The following is a 22,665-nucleotide window of genomic DNA, read 5'->3' as shown; positions in this document are numbered from 1 at the left end:
CCCACCTCCCCTCCCCACCGATCCTCCACCCGACATTACGGTCTAAATATAGTACTATAAAAGAATTTCTACTGTATTTATAATGTAGAATGATTTTTTTAAAAGAATGATGTACATTTAGTACTTCTGTGTAAATTAAATTTGCTCCTCTTTTTAAAAACCTGTACATGATTTTTTTTTTTTTTTTTGGAAAAAAAAAAAGCGTTTAAAAAAAAAAAATACAGAGATTCCAAAAAGTTATTGGAAGGAGTCCGGTCCTGTGTTTTTGGTGCAGTGGTAAAGTTTATTTGTATTGACAGATTGTGTGTGGAGATATATACAACATGTGGGAGGGTTCCAAGCCGATTCCGGAAATGTTGGGGGTGCGGCGGGACGTTACTCGGTGGTGACCTCACTGAAGACTCGTCATCTGCAACCACTGTAATTGAGAAGGTCATAGGCGTAAGTGCTATATCCAGAAGCTTTCATGATCACATGATTAAATGGTGTCTAACGTTTCGGATATCGGTGGTCTGTTGTGTGTACGTGAGGAGTAGCCCTGTGTCCCGCCTTTATGGGACTTGTAGTCCTCATTTTCTATGGGCTCTTTATGTCACATCCATAACAATCTGTTTGTCTCACTAGCAAATCAGAATTCAGCAGAGATTTCTGAGCAAAAAAAGAGGAGATTAGGAGGGAGGATAAGAAGTGCCCAGGTAAGTGGAGAAAGAAGCACTTTCCTCTGAGATCTGTTACAAAGTTTCTTGTACATTCTAGAACTCTTGGTGCAAAGTTCCACTGCAGCCTCCATAGTCTCTACAGATATCTACAAACTTTGTAACATGAGATCCAACCCTTATCAACCCACTGTAATTTGAAAGGGGACATACATTATCCCAAATAAGGAATAAAGAAAATTGAGGGATGTTTTATAAGCTCCTGGTTAGCCAGTGAACACTCCCATTAATAATAATTCCTTTATTTATATGGCACACACAGATTACCCAGCGCTGCACAGAGTTTGCCAAATCAGTCCCTGTATCCCAAAGACCCAGAGGGAACCCACACAAACATGGAGAGAACATACAAACTTTTTGCAGATGTTGACCCTGGGACTTGAACCCAGGTCCCTAGCGCTGCAAGGCTGTAATGCTAACCACTGAGCCACCGTGCTGCAAGGCTGTAATGCTAACCACTGAGCCACCGTGCTGCAAGGCTGTAATGCTTTCCACTGAGCCACTTCCAACCCCTCCTCCCCATAGATTTTGCTTGGGTTGCTTTTTTGGGTAAAAACCCTCCCCCGAGCATTGTGGGACATACCTGCCGCTCCTGAAGTGTGATGACCCCATCTTTATTCACGTCCAGCTTTCGGCATTCATCTGTAATACATAGGAAGTCGTATAAATCCTCTACTCTGTGGTGGCCTGATATACAGTGACCCTTATTATCAAACCACCAGCTTCTGTGATTAGCAAGGGCAAAGGTCTCTTTATAGGGAACCTGTCACCAGGGACCTCATTTTTACTAAAGGCAGGTTACAGAAGCCCCTCACAGCTTCAGTGCACATCTGTTTTTCTGCCTTCTCTAAGCATTTGCATTACAATATAATTGTGTGTTGTAACTTACCTTGCACCATGACAGAATCCTCTGTGTAGTTGCAGGGGTTGGGCTTTGGTTTGGATGCATTTCAAAAAGCAATACGTGACTTGTCTGTGCTGCAGACTGCTCAGCTTTGTGCTCCTGTACAGCTCCTCCCTCCTGCTCTTTCACAGAGGTGACAGCCTGGTGAGCTGACGTCAGTGGGGGAGGAGCTGTACAGGAACACAAAGGTGGGGGCTGAAAGCTGAGGAGTCTGCAGCACAGACGAGTCACATGTTGTCTTTTGAAATGCATCCAAACCAAAGCCCAACCCCTGTGACTACCCCAGGATTTTGTCAGGGTGCCAGAGTAAGTTATAACACACAATTATATTGTAATGCAAATGGTTAGAGAAGGCAGAAATACATATTTGCACTGCAGGTGTTATGGGCTTCTGTAACCTGTCTTTAGTGAAAATGTGGTCCCTGGTGATGGCTTCCTTTTAAGGGGGTCTTGTGCTCCATTGGCTTCTATGGGACTTGAGTGATTGGCTTGTCAGAATTACGGAGCGGCTGATTGTAGGAGGTCTTGACTACCTGGAGCCCCTATGATCAGGTGAATTGGAAGAGAGCATGAGCCTATGAAACCCTATGGATGTAATAGAGGGGAGTCACCCCCTGGGATCCCCTTTTATCCCCCGAAATTGACCAGCTCCTCTCCTAATGGATCTCTCCTCCCATTATAACAAGCGTCTGACCGGGTCTTGGCTTCCGCCAGCAGTAATAACTCCCGGATCCATCACCTGATCACAGGGACAACTCCTATTTCATAAGTTTTATATATTAATATTATATTGGATTTTTTTTCTTACCGAAAACCCCCACGAGATGCGCCAGACAGGAGAGGAAGCTGTCAAAGTCCACCCGCCGGAGATCATCGCCGTATTCCATACACAACTGCTCCACCAGTTTGTTATTGAGCTGAAAACCTGAAGAAATGGGTAAAAGTTATTCCATTATTTTATATCATTAATGGAGCGTTACACTATGTATCTATTACACTGCACTAGTTATATACTTTACTGTAACTATTCATATGTCATCTATAGTGTATAGGAAAGGGAGTCTACAAGCCCCCACAATCAGCAGTGCATAGGACACTTCATAAACTTTCCAGACATCGCATTATGCACCAGTAGTCTGGTTCTTCCTGTTCTGTGGAGATCCCTTTTCAGCATCATGAAAGAGAGAATAGTAATGATCCAGCTTATCCCCTCCCCTCACACACAGTATGTATGGAAAATCCTCCTATAGACTACAATGTGTCACATACAGACTATGGGCCATGTGGCTGCTGTCAGCTGTGTATACAGCTCCCTATGCAGATGATGGAGGCTTTAGTAAGTCTAAAGATACTGTCGCTATTTAGAACTGTCCACTGGACTCATGAGCATAGAGATGGTGGGGATTGTAATGAATACTCCTGCTCTATAACATGCTGCCTGCAGATAGGACACTGTGTACAATCTACTCAGCTCCTCCTGCTCTATAACATGCTGCCTGCAGATAGGACACTATGTATAATCTGCTCAGCTCCTCCTGCTCTATAACATGCTGCCTGCAGATAGGACACTATGTATAATCTGCTCAGCTCCTCCTGCTGCTCTATAACATGCTGCCTGCAGATAGGACACTATGTACAATCTGCTCAGCTCCTCCTGCTCTATAACATGCTGCCTGCAGATAGGACACTATGTACAATCTTCTCAGCGCCTCCTGCTCTATAACATGCTGCCTGCAGATAGGACACTATGTACAATCTGCTCAGCTCCTCCTGCTCTATAACATGCTGCCTGCAGATAGGACACTATGTATAATCTGCTCAGCTCCTCCTGCTCTATAACATGCTGCCTGCAGATAGGACACTATGTATAATCTGCTCAGCTCCTCCTGCTGCTCTATAACATGCTGCCTGCAGATAGGACAATATGTACAATCTGCTCAGCTCCTCCTGCTCTATAACATGCTGCCTGCAGATAGGACACTATGTACAATCTGCTCAGCTCCTCCTGCTCTATAACATGCTGCCTGCAGATAGGGCACTATGTACAATCTGCTCAGCTCCTCCTGCTCTATAACATGCTGCCTGCAGGAAGGACACTATGTACAATCTGCTCAGCTCCTCCTGCTCTATAACATGCTGCCTGCAGATAGGACACTATGTACAATCTTCTCAGCTCCTCCTGCTCTATAACATGCTGTCTGCATACAGGACACTATGTACAATCTGCTCAGCGCCTCCTGCTCTATAACATGCTGCCTGCAGATAGGACACTATGTACAATCTGCTCAGCGCCTCCTGCTCTATAACATGCTGCCTGCAGATAGGACACTATGTACAATCTGCTCAGCTCCTCCTGCTCTATAACATGCTGCCTGCAGATAGGACACTATGTACAATCTGCTCAGCTCCTCCTGCTCTATAACATGCTGCCTGCATATAGGACACTATGTACAATCTGCTCAGCTCCTCCTGCTCTATAACATGCTGTCTGCATACAGGACACTATGTACAATCTGCTCAGCTCCTCCTGCTCTATAGCATGCTCCCTGCAGATAGGACACTATGTACAATCTTCTCAGCTCCTCCTGCTCTATAACATGCTGCCTGCAGATAGGACACTATATACAATCTTCTCTATAACATGCTGCCTGCAGATAGGACACTATATACAATCTCCCCAGCTCTTCCTGCTCTATAACATGCTGTCTGCATACAGGACACTATGTACAATCTGCTCAGCGCCTCCTGCTCTATAACATGCTGCCTGCAGATAGGACACTATGTACAATCTGCTCAGCGCCTCCTGCTCTATAACATGCTGCCTGCAGATAGGACACTATGTACAATCTGCTCAGCTCCTCCTGCTCTATAACATGCTGCCTGCAGATAGGACACTATGTACAATCTGCTCAGCTCCTCCTGCTCTATAACATGCTGCCTGCATATAGGACACTATGTACAATCTGCTCAGCTCCTCCTGCTCTATAACATGCTGTCTGCATACAGGACACTATGTACAATCTGCTCAGCTCCTCCTGCTCTATAGCATGCTCCCTGCAGATAGGACACTATGTACAATCTGCTCAGCTCCTCCTGCTCTATAACATGCTTCCTGCAGATAGGACACTATGTACAATCTGCTCAGCTCTTCCTGCTTAGTCCGAAATATTTTGGTAAGTAGACAAACAGCCCATTACCCGCGGCCTCCAGTGCCAGGCGCAGTTCCTGTACGTCCATGGTTCCGGATCTGTCACAGTCGTACTTTGTGAATATGTGCTATAACAGAAGATGGAATATATATATATATATATAACCTCCTGAGATCCTCCCACCCTGAGAGATTGTATAATCACATATTTACCTCCCACTCTTTGATTTTGCTCCAGAGATATCGAAACTCTTGTAGCTGCAGCTTCCCGGTGCGGCTGCGCTGAGGTCCGGGGGTTAAGGAGAAGTCGCTGCGCTCGGGGGTGACTCTATATGTGACCTCAGAACATGGTACAAAGGTTCTGTGATGTTTTGGATCTCCAGGTCACATTGTTATAAAGGCTCATTGAGCCGCTCATAGGGAATCCTACATTAAATGAGTAAGTGTAAGGATACATCCGCGATTCTCAGGAGCTGGATACAAGTGTCAATGGCAAATCCATCCGTCTTAAGATGCGCATCTAGAAGAACACAACATGGGAGAGAGATAGAAGTCTCTACAACAGTCCATGACTTACTCTATAACATACAGGGTTAAAAATCTTACAAAGTCATGTTATAGGACAGGGGTAGGGAACCTATGGCTCGGGATGTGGCTCTTTTGTTGGCTGCATCTGGTTCTCAGACAGATCTTTAATAAATAGAGATGGCTGCTGGATCACTGGACACAGGCAGCGATGTTACCACTGCCTAGGTCCTTTGTACGACACAAGGTGCCATCGTCTAAGCCTGGGTTAAAAAGAAGAGCGTGGGAGCAATGAGGAGCTGGCTAAAGGGAGCGCTGGTAAGTGAATTTTTTTTTTCTTTCTGTGACTACCTATCTACCCGGGGGCATGTGCTGTGGCTACCTATCTACCAGGGGGCATGTGCTGTGGCTACCTATCTACCCGGGGGCATGTGCTGTGGCTACCTATCTACCCGGGGGACATGTGCTATGGCTACCTATATACCCGGAGGACATGTGCTATGGCTACCTATATACCCGGGGGACATGTGCTATGGCTACCTATATACCCGGGGGACATGTGCTATGGCTACCTATATACCCGGGGGACATGTGCTATGGCTACCTATATACCCGGGGGACATGTGCTATGGCTACCTATATACCCGGGGGACATGTGCTATGGCTACCTATATACCCGGGGGACATGTGCTATGGCTACCTATATACCCGGGGGACATGTGCTATGGCTACCTATATACCCGGGGGACATGTGCTATGGCTACCTATATACCCGGGGGACATGTGCTATGGCTACCTATATACCCGGGGGACATGTGCTATGGCTACCTATATACCCGGGGGACATGTGCTATGGCTACCTATCTCGTAGCCGCTGGTCTTTACAGGAACCCAGGAAGTAGACTGCGCCAATCAGCGGTGCACTGGCCCTTTAAATCCACAAGTTCCGGTGCGCGCGCTGGCCACCCGAGATGGGAGTCGGAAAGTGGTGGGTTGAGTGAGCTCGGAAAGGGGCGCCGCTAAGGAGAGGGGCGTGACACTGGATTACCTATCTACTGGGGGGCATGTGCATATGGTACGGCTCTTACAGAATAACTTTTTAAAATATGTGGCGTTCGTGGCTCTCTCAGCCAAAAAGGTTCCTGACCCATGTTACAGGAGATTGGATTTTTTTCTTTCTGAAACAGCACCACTCTTGTTTACAGGTTAAATGTGGTATTGCAGCCTTATGCTATTCCGTTGTGGCTGTAGGAGAGACCGTCCCTGGTTAAAGGGGTTTCTGGTCATATAAGAAGTTATCCATAGGATAGGTCATTAGTAGGTTATCAGTGGGGGGCAAACATGTGATCATTCAATTGTATGAAAGCTGCACTTACAGAAATTAAAAATCCTGGAAAACCCCTTAAAGGAAACCTACCACATAGATGCAAAATTTTCCACCAAGCTGGTGAGTGTCCCCTTAAGCAGGATCCGTTCTACCTTTGTCTTCTAATGGCCTTGGTTTGGATATAATCATCTTTTAAAATTATGCAAATGAGCCTCATGGGCTCTTGCCTACATTACAGGAGCCCATTCTGCCCCATTATCTGCTAATTATGTCCACCTCGTCCCTTCCCTCCTCACCTAGAGAGAATATGACGTCATCATTCACAGACGATGGAGCCAGAAGGGGCTTCTGTGATGCAGACAGCAGTCCTTGAGGCTCATTTGCATAATTTGAAAAGGTGATTTTCTCCTAAACCTGGCCATTAGAAGATAAATGAAGAACGGATGCTGTTTCAGGGGACACACACCAGCGTGTAAGTGTGCTTGGTGTACAATACTGCATCCATGTGGACGATTACCTTTAAAGGGGTACTCCTATCTTCTGTATTAGTGACATATCCAAAGGACAGGACCCCCCTCCTGCATCTCACCTGAATGGAGAGTTTTTTGGCCCGCACTCTCTCTCCTGATTCATATCTATGGGAGCGCTCCCATAAACATGAACGCAAGCTCTCCAATAGGCCGGGCTGCAGGAAGGGGGGGGGTCAGTGGACCCCTGTTCTAGAGTATGAGGAACATACCGATCATATAATTCTGACATATTTGTTACAACCCGTTATTTCTGAGTTTATGGTTCAACTCAACAATGAAACCTTATTTTAGTTTTTGGACTCTTTAAAACTTACGTTTGGAGGTTGTTTGCACCATAATGTTCTGTAGCTCCTCGGGGCTGATCTCCTGGTCCTGTCCGGACAGTCTTGTGAAATGTCTTCTGAATTCTTCCATGTTCATCCGAAGTTCTGCTTCCTGCAGAAAGGAGCACATGAGAACATATGAAGTAATGTCATACTATGACCCCGGCATCGCTTCATCCCTTACCTACAGGAGAAGAAATGCCAAGTAATGGCATGGGGAAACATGTCAGGACTATACAGGGGCCCCCAACTAGAATGTCTATGGTAGTGGTCTCTATGTATGCGGGAGAAACACCTTATGGACAGGGTGTGACCACCTCAAGTTACACCCAGTCTGAGTTCTCTCCATAAGTACAGGTGTCAGTCTCAGGTGTCAGAGGCAGGTGTCAGCCTCAGGTGTCAAATATCCCATTACATGATCTATGACTCAGACTTCTGACCATGTCCTATGATGGACACTGTACACCACTATGATGTCTCCTATGGATGTGGAAAAACTTACCTGAAACACTTTTGCTTCTGCTTTGACTTTGCAGTCAATCTCCCTTTAGAAAAACACACAGAGAAGTTATCAAAGCTGCACAAATAAAACCCGAAACAAGACACGTAAGGTCAATAACTATAAACCATATAGTCAGGGCTTTCTCACTCCAGTGTGTGCTGTGTCTCCGTGAAGACCCTCAAGCTGAAGGAAGACTCCTCTTGAGGCATGAAGGTTGTCGGAATGATGAGATATTGTCCCGGGGCCAGCTCATAGCGGCCAGTGATATCACGCTTGGCTATATAAGGTGTAAGGGCCATGGGGATCAGACTGGAGAGGGCGGTGGCTCTCTGGGACACCAGGGTCATGTCTCTGAACTTAGAAGAACAAGAGAATTGGTGTCAGACCCAAAATCCAACCATAGGGTTGATCATAATTAGCGATCAAAGTAGCACAAAAATAATACCAACAACCATAAAAGTGGACAATTAGAAAGTCAATAATCAGAACAAGTGATGGGATGGGGGAAGGGATAGGTCAGACATAGGGTACACAGACAGTAAGGTCAGACATAGGGTACACAGACAGTAAGGGAGTACACGTCCTGGTACCGGAGACCTGAAGAGTCCCACATCTTAGCAAAGGACTTAATTATTCACCTGTTCTGGCACCTGCAAAATAATGACACAGATCAGATCTGGAGACTGTGGGCAGAATAAGAGACCAGCCCCATAGAGTTATAATAGCGCACCTTGAAGATCTCAAAACCAATGACCAGGAAGTCTCTCCCGGTGGCCCTCTCCTTCCGTCTGTCCTTCTGTAGAAGCGAGGCCAACAGGGTGCAGGGATGTGTCTGGTCATCTCCTTCCACTGTCACCATGTACTGAGGATTGCTCCAGAACGTGCCTGTCATATATGTAAAGTAAAGGGCGTAAGAAGTATCCAGCACTGATGTCCATCTGGTGGACCAGAGATACGTAGAAACCCTGGAACTTGTATGACAAGAAGCCTGACTTGGCCTTTGATGGACTTAGACATATGTGCAACTCTAGAACCTTGACGTGCCTCAGGTTGAATTGTCCAAGATGAGAGATTCCTCCCATACGGTTCATATATCATACGACGCAGATGTCCTCACCTTTATAATTGCGGCACCCCCCAGCGTTGTGGCCCCGCACCCATGTCCCCTGGAAGGAGTTGGAATTCCATGGGTGAGTGTGGTCGTTACAGGCCAGGTCTGCTGTCAGATTGCAGATTTCCAAAGTATCGAAATAACGCAAAAAGTCATCCATCTGCATCCTGAACGAACACAGACGTGTACAAGGGTCAATGGAGAACACAGCCCCGAGAAATAGCTCAAGGAAAACATCAGATTTCTATGAATTTTTAAAAAACTTTTGGTAAATGTTGTGCAATGTCTCACCAGAATTCACCGTCTTCACCTCGGAGTTGAAGGTTCTTACTTGTCGCATTGTCCAGTAGTAACCAGGCGGAGGAGCTAGAAATACGATCACAAGACAAGCCTCAGAGGAGCCCTCTACGTACAATGTATACACTGGCCCAAATCTATTGTTCTGGCTGTGACTTTGGATCTATATGAGATATTACATCACTGTGTTACAAGCTGAGATCACCCTGAAGGTAAAGAACGGATATTCTCCACCCTGTGGGAATAGTCGGGGTATGTGACATTTTGTGACTATGTATCCGCTCCGCAGGTTTCTCTAAATGGATCCTGTCTCCTGATGAAGGCTCCTGCTGGACACATTGGGGGTCATTTACTAAGGGCCCGATTCGCGTTTTCCCGACGTGTTACCCGAATATTTCCGATTTGCGCCGATTTCCCCTGAATTTCCCGGGATTTTGCATGCAACGGAAATCAGCGGGCGTGGCTGAACGAAAACCCAACGGATTCGGAAAAACAGCCGCATTTAAAAAAAAAAAAAACTGTCGCGGAGCTTGTACTTACCTTCACTCAGCCCGGCTCGGTGAACTCCAGTGCGTTCCGATGCTCTTCAGCGCAGCAGCGCCACCTGGTGGACGGCGGAGGAACTACCTTAATGAATTCCGTCTGGACCCGAATCCAGCGCAGAAAATGCGCCGCTGGATCGCGAATGGACCGGGTAAGTAAATCTGCCCCAATATCTACAATTTCTCAAAGTTCTGCCTAATATCACTGCAGCATCTCATGATATCATGAGCAATTTCTCAAGATCTCTGCTTGCTGCCAGTGAATACAAAAAAAAATGCATTAAAACGACACCTTGACATCAACCTGACAAACCCCAATATAGTCAAGGGCGTCAGTCAGGCGCCATTTTTATGTCATGTGACAGATCCAGCACTTCTGTCATGTTTCCTGTTTTGCTTCTAAAACAAAACAACAGAAATTAAATTGTCAAAAACTTGTGTAAATGACTTTCGTTCAGCAATCTGTGCAGTTTACAGAGAGATCATATTACAGCTTTACATTGAAGTCTATTAAGAAGAAGGAGGAGGAGGGAGCAGGAAGTGAGTGAAGGTGGAGAGGCTTATGGAGTAAATTGTAATTATTCTCTCCCCCTCCAAGTGCTTTATACTGGTCAGTGCTGGTCAGTTTATCATTCTTTATGGCGCTGCTGCTGATAAATGAGTCCAATTAAGAGAACAGACTCTCCTGCTGTCTATTGGAGACATCATAGAATCTTATCCCCACCAATAATCCAATAGACAACTAAAGATAAGATATAGAGCCTGCAGAAGAGGAATGGAGGTTACAAGTCATATAATACCAACAGCAGAGAGACCTCATGTACATATACACTGAAATAGGAGAGCAATGGGAGGACCTCACCTTCTGCAGACGAGCCTCGAATATCTAGGTTGGACTTGATGGACTGATGTCTATTATACTATGATACTATTATCTATACTCACTTATCGCTCCATCGTCCGTTCCATTCCACTTTCCCCCATGGATTTCGGAGCCTGAGCAGTGGGATTCTGCGGCTGTGATACTCTACCTAAAATATAAGTTACGGCAAAGGAATAGGGTCTACATTTTATGTATAATGTTGATGTGTCACATATATATATATATATATATATATATATATATATATATATATATACAGCTATACCTCTGCGACACCTATAATGGAGTAGGCGTGTCCTTTCACCAGACCTTCCGGGGTTCGCATTTCAGTTTCAGACGGATTCAAAATCTACAACAACAAAAAAATTACAGCTGGAACATATCACAATGATACATTCATATTGTCCCATCCTGGTGGGAAATCAAGGATCTTCTAGGAATATTCAGTATGAGCCCCATGTAGGATTTCACGAAACTCCCTGCGTTCTACCACCGTATTGAAAATTTTTCCTAAAATTCTCCATTTTTTTCATGTATTTTAACTGACCCCGATTAATAGTATAGTATAGTATATAGCAAAATACTGGAAAAAGGCCATCCCGGAGATCTGTGATATGGACTCCACTATTCCCCGTATTCTTTGTGACTTGCTCAATGACCACATCATCAGGCCCATTCATTACTGTGGAGTGGTCTATGCCCAAAATGCTGAAGGTAGTTGAGCTTTTGTGGTGCAATTCACTTTTCAACCTAAGAGGAGGCAAGTACAAGAGTGGGCGCCCTATGGAGAACTACTAGTCAAACGTTCAACCTAAGAGGAGGCAAGTACAAGAGTGGGCATCCTATGGAGAACTATTAGTCAAACGGTCAACCTAAGAGGAGGCAAGTACAAGAGTGGGCGTCCTATGGAGAACTACTAGTCAAACGTTCAACCTAAGAGGAGGCAAGTACAAGAGTGGGTGTCCTATGGAGAACTACTAGTCAAACGTTCAACCTAAGAGGAGGCAAGTACAAGAGTGGGCGCCCTATGGAGAACTACTAGTCAAACGGTCAACCTAAGAGGAGGCAAGTACAAGAGTGGGCGTCCTATGGAGAACTATTAGTCAAACGGTCAACCTAAGAGGAGGCAAGTACAAGAGTGGGCGTCCTATGGAGAACTACTAGTCAAACGTTCAACCTAAGAGGAGGCAGGTACAATAGTGGGCGTCCTATGGAGAACTACTAGTCAAACGGTTTAACCTAAGAGTAGGCAGGTATAAGAGTGGGTGTCCTATGGAGAACTGCTAGTCAAAAGTTCAACCTAAGAGGAGGCAAGTACAAGAGTGGGCGTCCTATGGAGAACTATTAGTCAACCATTCAACCTAAGAGGAGGCAGGTACAAGAGTGGGCGTCCTATGGAGAACTACTAGTCAAACGTTTAACCTAAGAGTAGGCAAGTACAAGAGTGGGCATCCTATGGAGAACTATTAGTCAAACGTTCAACCTAAGAGGAGGCAAGTACAAGACTGGGCGTCCTATGGAGAACTACTAGTCAAACGTTCAACCTAAGAGGAGGCAAGTACAAGAGTGGGCGTCCTATGGAGAATTACTAGTCAAACGTTCAACCTAAGAGTAGGCAGGTATAAGAGTGGGCGTCCTATGGAGAATTACTAGTCAAACGTTCAACCTAAGAGGAGGCAAGTACAAGAGTGGGCGTCCTATGGAGAATTACTAGTCAAACGTTCAACCTAAGAGGAGGCAAGTACAAGAGTGGGCGTCCTATGGAGAATTACTAGTCAAACGTTTAACCTAAGAGTAGGCAAGTACAAGAGTGGGCGTCCTATGGAGAACTATTAGTCAAACGTTCAACCTAAGAGGAGGCAAGTACAAGACTGGGCGTCCTATGGAGAACTACTAGTCAAACGTTCAACCTAAGAGGAGGCAAGTACAAGAGTGGGCGTCCTATGGAGAACTACTAGTCAAACGTTCAACCTAAGAGGAGGCAAGTACAAGAGTGGGCGTCCTATGGAGAACTACTAGTCAAATGTTCAACCTAAGAGGAGGCAGGTACAAGAGTGGGCGTCCTATGGAGAACTACTAGTCAAACGTTCAACCTAACAGGAAGCAGGTACAAGAGTGGGCATCCTATGGAGAACTACTAGTCAAACGTTCAACCTAAGAGGAGGCAAGTACAAGAGTGGGCGTCCTATGGAGAATTACTAGTCAAACGTTCAACCTAAGAGTAGGCAGGTATAAGAGTGGGCGTCCTATGGAGAACTACTAGTCAAACGTTCAACCTAACAGGAAGCAGGTAAAAGAGTGGGCATCCTATGGAGAACTACTAGTAAAACGTTTAACCTAAGAGGAGGCAAATACAAGAGTGGGCATCCTATAGAGAACTACTAGTCAAACGTTCAACCTAAGAGGAGGCAAGTACAAGAGTGGGCGTCCTATGGAGAATTACTAGTCAAACGTTCAACCTAAGAGTAGGCAGGTATAAGAGTGGGCGTCCTATGGAGAACTACTAGTCAAACGTTCAACCTAAGAGGAGGCAAGTACAAGAGTGGGCGTCCTATGGAGAACTATTAGTCAAACGTTCAACCTAAGAGGAGGCAAGTACAAGAGTGGGTGTTCTATGGAGAACTACTAGTCAAACGTTCAACCTAAGAGGAGGCAAGTACAAGACTGGGCGTCCTATGAAGAACTACTAGTCAAACGTTCAACCTAACAGGAGGCAGGTACAAGAGTGGGTGTCCTATGGAGAACTACTAGTCAAACGTTTAACCTAAGAGTAGGCAGGTACAAGAGTGGGCATCCTATGGAGAACTATTAGTCAAACGTTCAACCTAAGAGGAGGCAAGTACAAGACTGGGCGTCCTATGGAGAACTACTAGTCAAACGTTCAACCTAAGAGGAGGCAAGTACAAGAGTGGGCGTCCTATGGAGAATTACTAGTCAAACGTTCAACCTAAGAGGAGGCAAGTACAAGACTGGGCGTCCTATGGAGAACTACTAGTCAAACGTTCAACCTAAGAGGAGGCAAGTACAAGAGTGGGCGTCCTATGGAGAACTACTAGTCAAACGTTCAACCTAAGAGGAGGCAAGTACAAGAGTGGGCGTCCTATGGAGAACTACTAGTCAAATGTTCAACCTAAGAGGAGGCAGGTACAAGAGTGGGCGTCCTATGGAGAACTACTAGTCAAACGTTCAACCTAACAGGAAGCAGGTACAAGAGTGGGCATCCTATGGAGAACTACTAGTCAAACGTTCAACCTAAGAGGAGGCAAGTACAAGAGTGGGCGTCCTATGGAGAATTACTAGTCAAACGTTCAACCTAAGAGTAGGCAGGTATAAGAGTGGGCGTCCTATGGAGAACTACTAGTCAAACGTTCAACCTAACAGGAAGCAGGTAAAAGAGTGGGCATCCTATGGAGAACTACTAGTAAAACGTTTAACCTAAGAGGAGGCAAATACAAGAGTGGGCATCCTATAGAGAACTACTAGTCAAACGTTCAACCTAAGAGGAGGCAAGTACAAGAGTGGGCGTCCTATGGAGAATTACTAGTCAAACGTTCAACCTAAGAGGAGGCAAGTACAAGAGTGGGTGTTCTATGGAGAACTACTAGTCAAACGTTCAACCTAAGAGTAGGCAAGTACAAGACTGGGCGTCCTATGAAGAACTACTAGTCAAACGTTCAACCTAACAGGAGGCAGGTACAAGAGTGGGTGTCCTATGGAGAACTACTAGTCAAACGTTTAACCTAAGAGTAGGCAAGTACAAGAGTGGGCGTCCTATGGAGAACTATTAGTCAAACGTTCAACCTAAGAGGAGGCAAGTACAAGACTGGGCGTCCTATGGAGAACTACTAGTCAAACGTTCAACCTAAGAGGAGGCAAGTACAAGACTGGGCGTCCTATGGAGAACTACTAGTCAAATGTTCAACCTAAGAGGAGGCAAGTACAAGAGTGGGTGTTCTATGGAGAACTACTAGTCAAACGTTCAACCTAAGAGGAGGCAAGTACAAGACTGGGCGTCCTATGAAGAACTACTAGTCAAACGTTCAACCTAACAGGAGGCAGGTACAAGAGTGGGTGTCCTATGGAGAACTACTAGTCAAACGTTTAACCTAAGAGTAGGCAGGTACAAGAGTGGGCGTCCTATAGAGAACTACTAGTGAAACGTTCAACCTAAGAGGAGGCAAGTACAAGACTGGGCTTCCTATGGAGAACTTCTAGTCAAACGTTTAACCTAAGAGTAGGCATGTACAAGAGTGGGTGTCCTATGGAGAACTACTAGTCAAACGTTTAACCTAAGACAGTGATGGCGAACCTTTTAGAGACCGAGTGCCCAAGCTACAACCAAGTCCCACTTATCACAAAGTGCCAACGCAGAAATTTAATTTGAGATTTATACTCCCTTCTCTGTCACAGATTACATTGATACCAGCACCATGAGGACACCAATAAAGCAGAAAATAGAAGAAATTTGGATGATCATTGTAGCTTCCCTCCAGGGTCCCAGAACAGGAAGAATTGTCAGGACCGGAGCAGGAGCTACAATGATAATCCAGATCTGTCCGCACCTTCCCACTCTTCCAGTAGTCCCAGGTAGGACAGTCACTTTAAAATAGCTCTGTTTACAGCAAGTCCTGGGCTGTCTGGGACTGCAGGAAGATACCTGGAGTCATCTCTGGTGATGGCCTGGGTGCCCATAGAGAGGGCTCTGAGTGCCACCTCTGGCACCTGTGCCATAGGTTCGCCACCACTGACCTAAGAGTAGGCAGGTACAAGAGTGGGTGTCCTATGGAGAACTACTAGTCAAACGTTCAACCTAAGAGGAGGCAGGTACAAGAGTGGGCGTCCTATGGAGAACTACTAGTCAAACGTTCAACCTAAGAGGAGGCAATTACAAGTGTGGGCATCCTATAGAGAACTACTAGTCAAACGTTCAACCTAAGAGGAGGCAGGTACAAGAGTGGGCATCCTATAGAGAACTACTAGTCAAACGTTCAACCTAAGAGGAGGCATGTACAAGAGTGGGTGTCCTATGGAGAACTACTAGTCAAACGTTCAACCTAAGAGGAGGCAAGTACAAGAGTGGGCGTCCTATGGAGAACTACTAGTCAAACGTTCAACCTAAGAGGAGGCAGGTATAAGAGTGGGCGTCCTATGGAGAACTACTAGTCAAACGTTCAACCTAAGAGGAGGCAAGTACAAGAGTGGGCGTCCTATGGAGAACTAATAGTCAAACGTTCAACCTAAGAGGAGGCAAGTACAAGAGTGGGCGTCCTATGGAGAATTACTAGTCAAACGTTCAACCTAAGAGGAGGCAGGTACAAGAGTGGGTGTCCTATGGAGAACTACTAGTCAAACGGTTTAACCTAAGAGTAGGCAGGTACAAGAGTGGGTGTTCTATGGAGAACTACTAGTCAAACGTTCAACCTAAGAGTAGGCAGGTATAAGAGTGGGTGTCCTATGGAGAACTACTAGTCATACGTTCAACCTAGGTGAGCCCAACCAAGCGTCTTCTCTCACATTGATTGAGGCTCCCATCAGTGACCTCTTCTCTACTGCTTTCTGGATGATCTGGAACAGGTTTGGAGGAGCTGCCTTGAGGTCCACGCTCTCGTCCACGCCTCCAGTGAAATCCACAAAGGCTTCGCTAATCCAACCGCCATTCAGAGCCTCGTAGGAGCCATTCAACCTAGGAACAAACATTAAATATGACCAATGTTTACTGATCTTATCTGGGTTTTGTTTGATCGTATTATTTGGGAACTCTAAGTCATACTGTATGGAGGAGCAAGAGGGACCAACTCTGCATCCTCAACATCCACCGAGCTACCTATACAACCCAAAGAACGTTACAGAAAAATAAATACAATGGCGCTACCCCTAAAGTATATATGGATTGGCTCTAGTTCTCGGCCTTCATGGAGGTCACTCAGCAAATAGTGATAAGACCTTTGATATTGTGATGTTGTGACTCACTTGGCATAGGCCTTCTCCAGCAAGGCGGGCCAGAACTCGCTCTTCTCAGCAGAGCTGACGAACACCAGCTCTCCAGACTTTGTAGGTAGACGATCATCTACCATGACGTCAACCCATTGGCCGTACTGCCAGAACTGGAAGGGGAAATGGAGAAGATTAATAAGCACTGAAGTATCTATGAAGCCCTCAGGGGTGGATTAAGACTACCATGGGCTCTGGGTTGTATTATAGTTGTGGACAAGTCGATTAGAAACAAGATTGCTGTCCTTGGATACGACCACATCCGCTGCAGTGATTGCACAAAGAAACAAACTTTGGAGGACCTTTGAAGGTCCTGAAAGCAGTGGTGTAACTAGAAGCTGACAGGCCCCTGACTTTAATGTATGGTTTATAGTAATAGTCTTTTCATATGGGAAAGTGACACCATAAGGGCCCCCTAAACCTCTTGGGCCCTGGTGCAACTGCAACCTCTGCACCACCATTTAAACTAGCAGCCTTGGGCCCCAGGCAGCCTCCACAAACCGCCCATATCATATTCCGCTAATGCCAGACCTTGCAAACACCAAATTTGCTACAATGATTGAGACCGTGAGGTTAGGGCTACACATTACCACATGACGAGTTGAGGGTAAAAAGTGTAACTAAAACTAGAAAATGCAACAGTTTTAATTTTAACATTCCCCCCAATAATTACCTGAAAATGGAATATTCCGGCATAGTCCTTTTGAAAACTCTGCTGGGAAGGAACCACCTGCTCCTGTAGAAGGGGGTAAAGGGTCAGAGAGGCAGCTGCAGCAAGAAACCAGCAGTTACCTAAAAGAGAAGACACAAGCAATGAGTACAACTACACCCTGTGACTACTCACATCTAACACTGATGAGCATATGGTTGAATAGAGACTTTTATGTCCGTCCATGATTTAGCTAGTTCCGTCCTTAAGGGGTATTCTCGCCTGAACATTAACCTTCAACTTAATTCATCTGCCATTACATACATTTCTTCAGCTATATGTTATTAAAACATTTACCTCTGTGAATATAATTCCTCGTAAATGTAGCCATGCTGTCCCTTAGAAACAAGATTGCTGTCCTTGGATACGACCACATCCGCTCCAGTGATTGCACAAAGAAAAAAATAGTTTTTGCATATGAAATGTCCAGGAGTTAATCCATGTCCCACATCCGTCCTGCGGAAATGAACACTGCATCATGGTGAGGTCAGGCAATAGCTCATGTCTAGCCACTGCTGGAAGATTCCAAGGGTGGTCGTATCCAAGGACAGCTATCTAAAGGACAACAATTATGGGAAATTATCTTCGCACAGGTACATTTTTTTGTTAACATGTCGATGAATTATATCAAATTGTGAATGCTCAGATGGGAATACCCCTTTAAACCAGACAGGGCCACCATTTTTGGGTCATCATGTTCAGCCACCTTTCTCTGGACAGGTTGGAATTTGCAGGGACTGTCCTGTCCCACTTACCCAGCTGTCCTTGGCAGATATCTGTCCATTTCATGTTATCGCTGATGAACTGAGGGACCTGGACAATCTCCTAGAAGAGATGGAGAAGAGGTTTGTGATATATTGTGTCCTTTTAGCGAATCTCCTCTGTTATTACCAGGTCTCGGGTCCAATCCTTGGTTACAATTGTGGCCCCTATAGTCTTTGTTCAGTGTTTCTTCTAAAAACAGCGCCCCACCTATCCACAGGCGGCATCTGGTACTGCAGCTCCACCCTATGAACATGAATGGAGCAGAGGTGCAATACCAGACCCGGCCTGTGCGTAGGTGGGGCGCTGTTTTGCTCAGAAAACCTTTAGATAGGCCATAATGTGAATGTATCCAGTGAGGTCTGTTTTGTTTGCTCTTTGCATTGTGCAGGTAGATCCTCCTACATGATGCGGTCAGTAGCTTTGAAAACGGACAAATAACGTGTATAAAGCGTTGAGTAAACACGAGGGATAACACCTCTATTCTAGCGGTAAGAGTTACAGGAGGAGCAGCCGTCCGGCCAAACTGGTCCAGCTGTAAGTAAGACACCAGCGGCCGTGACGCAGCATTGTGCTCTCTATTGTCTGCTTAAAGGGGATGTCCTCCGGTTACATTGCGTGACAAGTCGTGTAAAATAAGGTGTAGGCCGCAAGTCCCTATAACTATATTCTAATCCTGGTGTCGGCCTCTACAGAAGGAAAATGTGGAAGTTATTCTATAATCTTTGCATCGCAGAGAAGTTTTCCTACCATTGCATTCCTAGAAAAACTTTACAAACAGTAAAAAAAAATACTTCTACAATCATCAATATCAAGTATGATAAACCAGGGACACATACGGTACTTATAGACCCCGGCACAGTGACTGTGGTAATATTCTTATATTTGTTATAACATTATGCTAATGAGCCAGAAGTGCTATGTGGGTGTTACTAGAGCCCCTCCGTGCTGCAGCTTCACTGGCTGTTACTCGGTCTGGTCCCTCAGCACTTCCTCCCCCCTCTGTCTGCCTGCTGTAATCTCACACAGTGGGGGAAGGGGGCAGTGGCGTAACAAGAGGCTGATGGGCCCCAGTGCAAAGTCTGTGCCAGGCCCCCGACTATAATGTACGGTTTATAGTACTAGTCTTCTCATATGGGAAAGTGACACCATAAGGGCCCCCTAAACCTCTTGGGCCCAGGTGCGAACGCAACCTCTGCACCCCCTAAATTTATGCCCCTGGAAGGGGGGAAGTGCTCTCACACAGTGTAACAGCCTGTTGATGTACAGCATGGAGGAGCTCTGGTAACACCCCCAGAGCCCTTCATGGGGTCTCTGGAGATACATAGATTGGACAAGTTGGAATTCAACTGTCTGATCCTCTTAATTTGGGGTTTTCTGTGGCTTTTTCTATTCACTACATGCAACTTTCCAATCATATATGCGTATAGAGGAGTCAGGAGAGATCGCGTGTATAGGCGCCTACAAGAGGTATTCTCATTTCATCAATACACGATGAATGCAGGTTCTACCCCGGGCACCCACACTTATCTCAGAACAAGGGGCCACTGGGCCCCTTTCCACGCCCGGGCCCTGAGGGGAGTTGGCAGAAACTCCCCATTCAGGTCTATGGGAGTGATGTCAGGTGTCACCCTGATGGGGGTGGTAGTCCTTCCTCAGTAATGTACATATCACTTACACTCCGGGTTCCTGTTACTCGCGGTTTATGACGGGTGACGCATACAATAACACTGGGTGTGTACAGATGGTGGGTGCCACGTGGGGCGCTATTAGTTATGGAGAATCTGGCCCGAGGTCAATATAAACAGAGATAAGAGAGCGGAGGCGAGAGATGACACGGAGCAGCACCGGATAATACTGTACACACTGCACCGGCGCTCCACCGCCATTGTTATCATCCATACTGGTCCATGACATGTGGTTCTGAACAGCTTCCAGACCTCCCAGTAGGAAATGCAGGTGTGACCAGTATCTAATATTTGTTATTTGGTGACTATTCCATGCACATAGGGGCTCATTTACTAAGGGTCCGTTTTGCACCGAATTGCCCCGGGATTTTGGTGCACGTGATCGGATTGTGGGCATCGGCGCCGGCTTTCACGTGACAGAAATCGGGGGGCGTGGCCGTTGGACAACCCGACGGATTCGGAAAAAACGTGGAATTTAAACATGCTTTTTCCCAAGCACTTACATGCACCGGGAAGAAGAAGGTGAACTCCGGCGGACCTCGGTGCAGCAGCGACACCTGCTGGATATCGGGGGCACAACCATAGTGAATCCCGGCAGACCCGAATCAGCGTCGGACAACACGCCGCGGGATCGCGACTGGACCGGGTAAGTAAATGTGCCCCAATAAGTTTACTCCATAGGAAATGATTTGCTGATTAATGGGGGGTCCCAAAGGCAACTCCCAAACACGGACCAGTTCTGTTTGCTGCGAGGACGTCCCAGCGATCTGCTGTGATCTGTGAGGAAACCTAACAGCCAGTGTTCAATTTCCCTACTCTGCCTCCACTGGAGAAATGAAGTATTACAGGAGACCCATAAGATAGCAATGCAATGCATGGGATTGTTGGTCCTCCAAGCACTGCCTAATTATTAGAGGTCCAGAACAATGACCCCCCCCCCTCTATTGTTCCCTATTCCCTTATAATTAAAGGGAGAGACTAAGTAACATCAATGATATAAAATTATATTATATGCGAGGGGTAAACATTGCACACAGCGCCCCCCCTGACCATGAGGTTGTGTCTGGTATTGCAGTGCATCTTCTAATGAACAGCTTTTCCAGCAAATTTGTTGAAGTCTCAAGTTGTCACCCAGCTTTCCTAGACGTAGATCCAACATCGGAACAGAAATATATAGATATGGTTAATTGTTATCTATCCACATTATCCAAGAAAAATTCACTAGTAAATTTTCTGACTTTCCGGGAAATCCCGGCTCCTTACCTGAGGTCTCTTCCATTGGATCCCCCTGGTGTCCGGAGACCATGGTCCTAGCTGGTTGTATCCCAGAGATGTGGGACCGGCAGGAAAATGTGGGTCCTCAAAGAGAGATTTCTTCTGCAGACAGTCCTGGAGGAGGGTCCTGTAGTCCTGTCCCAGGAAGGGATCAACGTTCCCCCTGGGCAAAGAAGAGTCATCATCCTGCAGCAGGCGGACAGTGATCGCTGCTGCAGTCATGGTGAGGACTGAGGCCATGGCATTACCTGCTGCAGGTGTATATGTGTCCCCGGGAGGAGGGAGGGGTCAGAGGACAATGATAAAACCTCCTACCTGTGTGCACAACACAACCTGACGTCTACGACTTACAATGGGGACAATGAAACCCAAATCTCAACAGGAAAATCATCTGTAAGTGCATGTAAGTGCATTGTCCGTGTATAATGCGCTGTGCGGGGAGTCACTAAGATCCTGCGCCCGATATCCTGCATGTGTCGCTTCCCCGCTCAGGTCCCCGGAGTTCACCTTCTTCTTCCTGGTGCATGTAAGTGCATTGTCCGTGTATAATGTGCTGTGCGGGGAGTCACTAAGATCCTGCGCCCGATATCCTGCTTGTGTCACTTCCCCGCTCAGGTCCCTGGAGTTCACCTTCTTCTTCCTGGTGCATGTAAGTGCATTGTCCGTGTATAATGCGCTGTGCGGGGAGTCACTAAGATCCTGCGCCCGATATCCTGCATGTGTCGCTTCCCCGCTCAGGTCCCTGGAGTTCACCTTCTTCTTCCTGGTGCATGTAAGTGCATTGCTCGTGTATAATGTGCTGTGCGGGGAGTCACTAAGATCATGCATCCGATATCCTGCATGTGTCGCTTCCCCGCTCAGGTCCCCGGAGTTCACCTTCTTCTTCCTGGTGCATGTAAGTGCATTGTCCGTGTATAATGCGCTGTGCGGGGAGTCACTAAGATCATGCATCCGATATCCTGCATGTGTCGCTTCCCTGCTCAGGTCCCTGGAGTTCACCTTCTTCTTCCTGGTGCATGTAAGTGCATTGTCTTGCGATACACTTTTTGAAAGTTAAATCCCGAGCTCAGTTGGATCGTACGACAGCACGCCCCCCGATTTCTGCCGCATGAAAGCAGCGCAGCTGCACCAAAATCCGATCACGTGCGACACAATCCCAAGGCAGACACTTGTTAAATACCTTTCAAAGCTGCGCAAATCCCAAAACTGGTGAACAGTCCGACAAAAGTGCAATCCACGACCCTTAGTAAATAAGCCTCATTGTGTGCCATGATGACATCACACCTGTAATTAACCCAATGACTTAGGTCCAACTTCTATAGTATCACTACCCCTGCAACCACTGAACTTGTCTCATCTCATGTAAAAAGAGAAGAAGAGAAGAGTCATATTTGTTGGAGTTCTATTTTTTTATAGGTGAATGGGTGAGATT

At 46.2% G+C, this 22,665-nt stretch overlaps 1 protein-coding gene across 1 annotated transcript; it reads right to left on the bottom strand.

Moving 5' to 3' along the window:
* Nucleotides 1-20: 20 nt before the first annotated feature.
* Nucleotides 21-21,495, bottom strand: LOC140076978 (calpain-2 catalytic subunit-like). Its single transcript, XM_072123799.1, has 20 exons — nucleotides 21,222-21,495; nucleotides 18,264-18,333; nucleotides 17,473-17,591; nucleotides 16,779-16,912; nucleotides 16,323-16,491; nucleotides 11,074-11,157; nucleotides 10,871-10,956; nucleotides 9,378-9,452; nucleotides 9,093-9,253; nucleotides 8,706-8,860; nucleotides 8,614-8,625; nucleotides 8,123-8,331; nucleotides 7,976-8,018; nucleotides 7,465-7,585; nucleotides 5,224-5,288; nucleotides 4,982-5,050; nucleotides 4,818-4,896; nucleotides 2,429-2,545; nucleotides 1,300-1,358; nucleotides 21-418 (listed from the first exon to the last, which is right to left on the bottom strand). Exons 1-20 carry the CDS (start codon nucleotides 21,471-21,473, stop codon nucleotides 392-394), a joined length of 2,106 nt encoding a protein of 701 aa, XP_071979900.1. The 5' UTR covers nucleotides 21,474-21,495; the 3' UTR covers nucleotides 21-391.
* Nucleotides 21,496-22,665: the final 1,170 nt, after the last annotated feature.

Source organism: Engystomops pustulosus, chromosome 9 (genome assembly GCF_040894005.1).
Source record: "Engystomops pustulosus chromosome 9, aEngPut4.maternal, whole genome shotgun sequence".
NCBI classification, from domain to species: Eukaryota; Metazoa; Chordata; class Amphibia; order Anura; family Leptodactylidae; genus Engystomops; species Engystomops pustulosus.
The sequence above is the reverse complement of the archived record's forward strand: the minus strand, read 5'-3'. Positions and strand labels throughout refer to the sequence as shown.

What these genes read in the sequence shown, in the direction of transcription:
- LOC140076978 (XM_072123799.1), bottom strand. Translation starts at nt 21,473, where the DNA reads ATGGCCTCAGTCCTCACCATGACTGCAGCAGCGATCACTGTCCGCCTG. An exon ending in CCATTATAGGTGTCGCAGAG is followed by an intron (nt 10,957 to 11,073) that starts GTATAGCTGTAT and finishes CTTATATTTTAG; the next exon opens with GTAGAGTATCACAGCCGCAG. An exon ending in GGTGAAGACGGTGAATTCTG is followed by an intron (nt 9,254 to 9,377) that starts GTGAGACATTGC and finishes GTGTTCGTTCAG; the next exon opens with GATGCAGATGGATGACTTTT.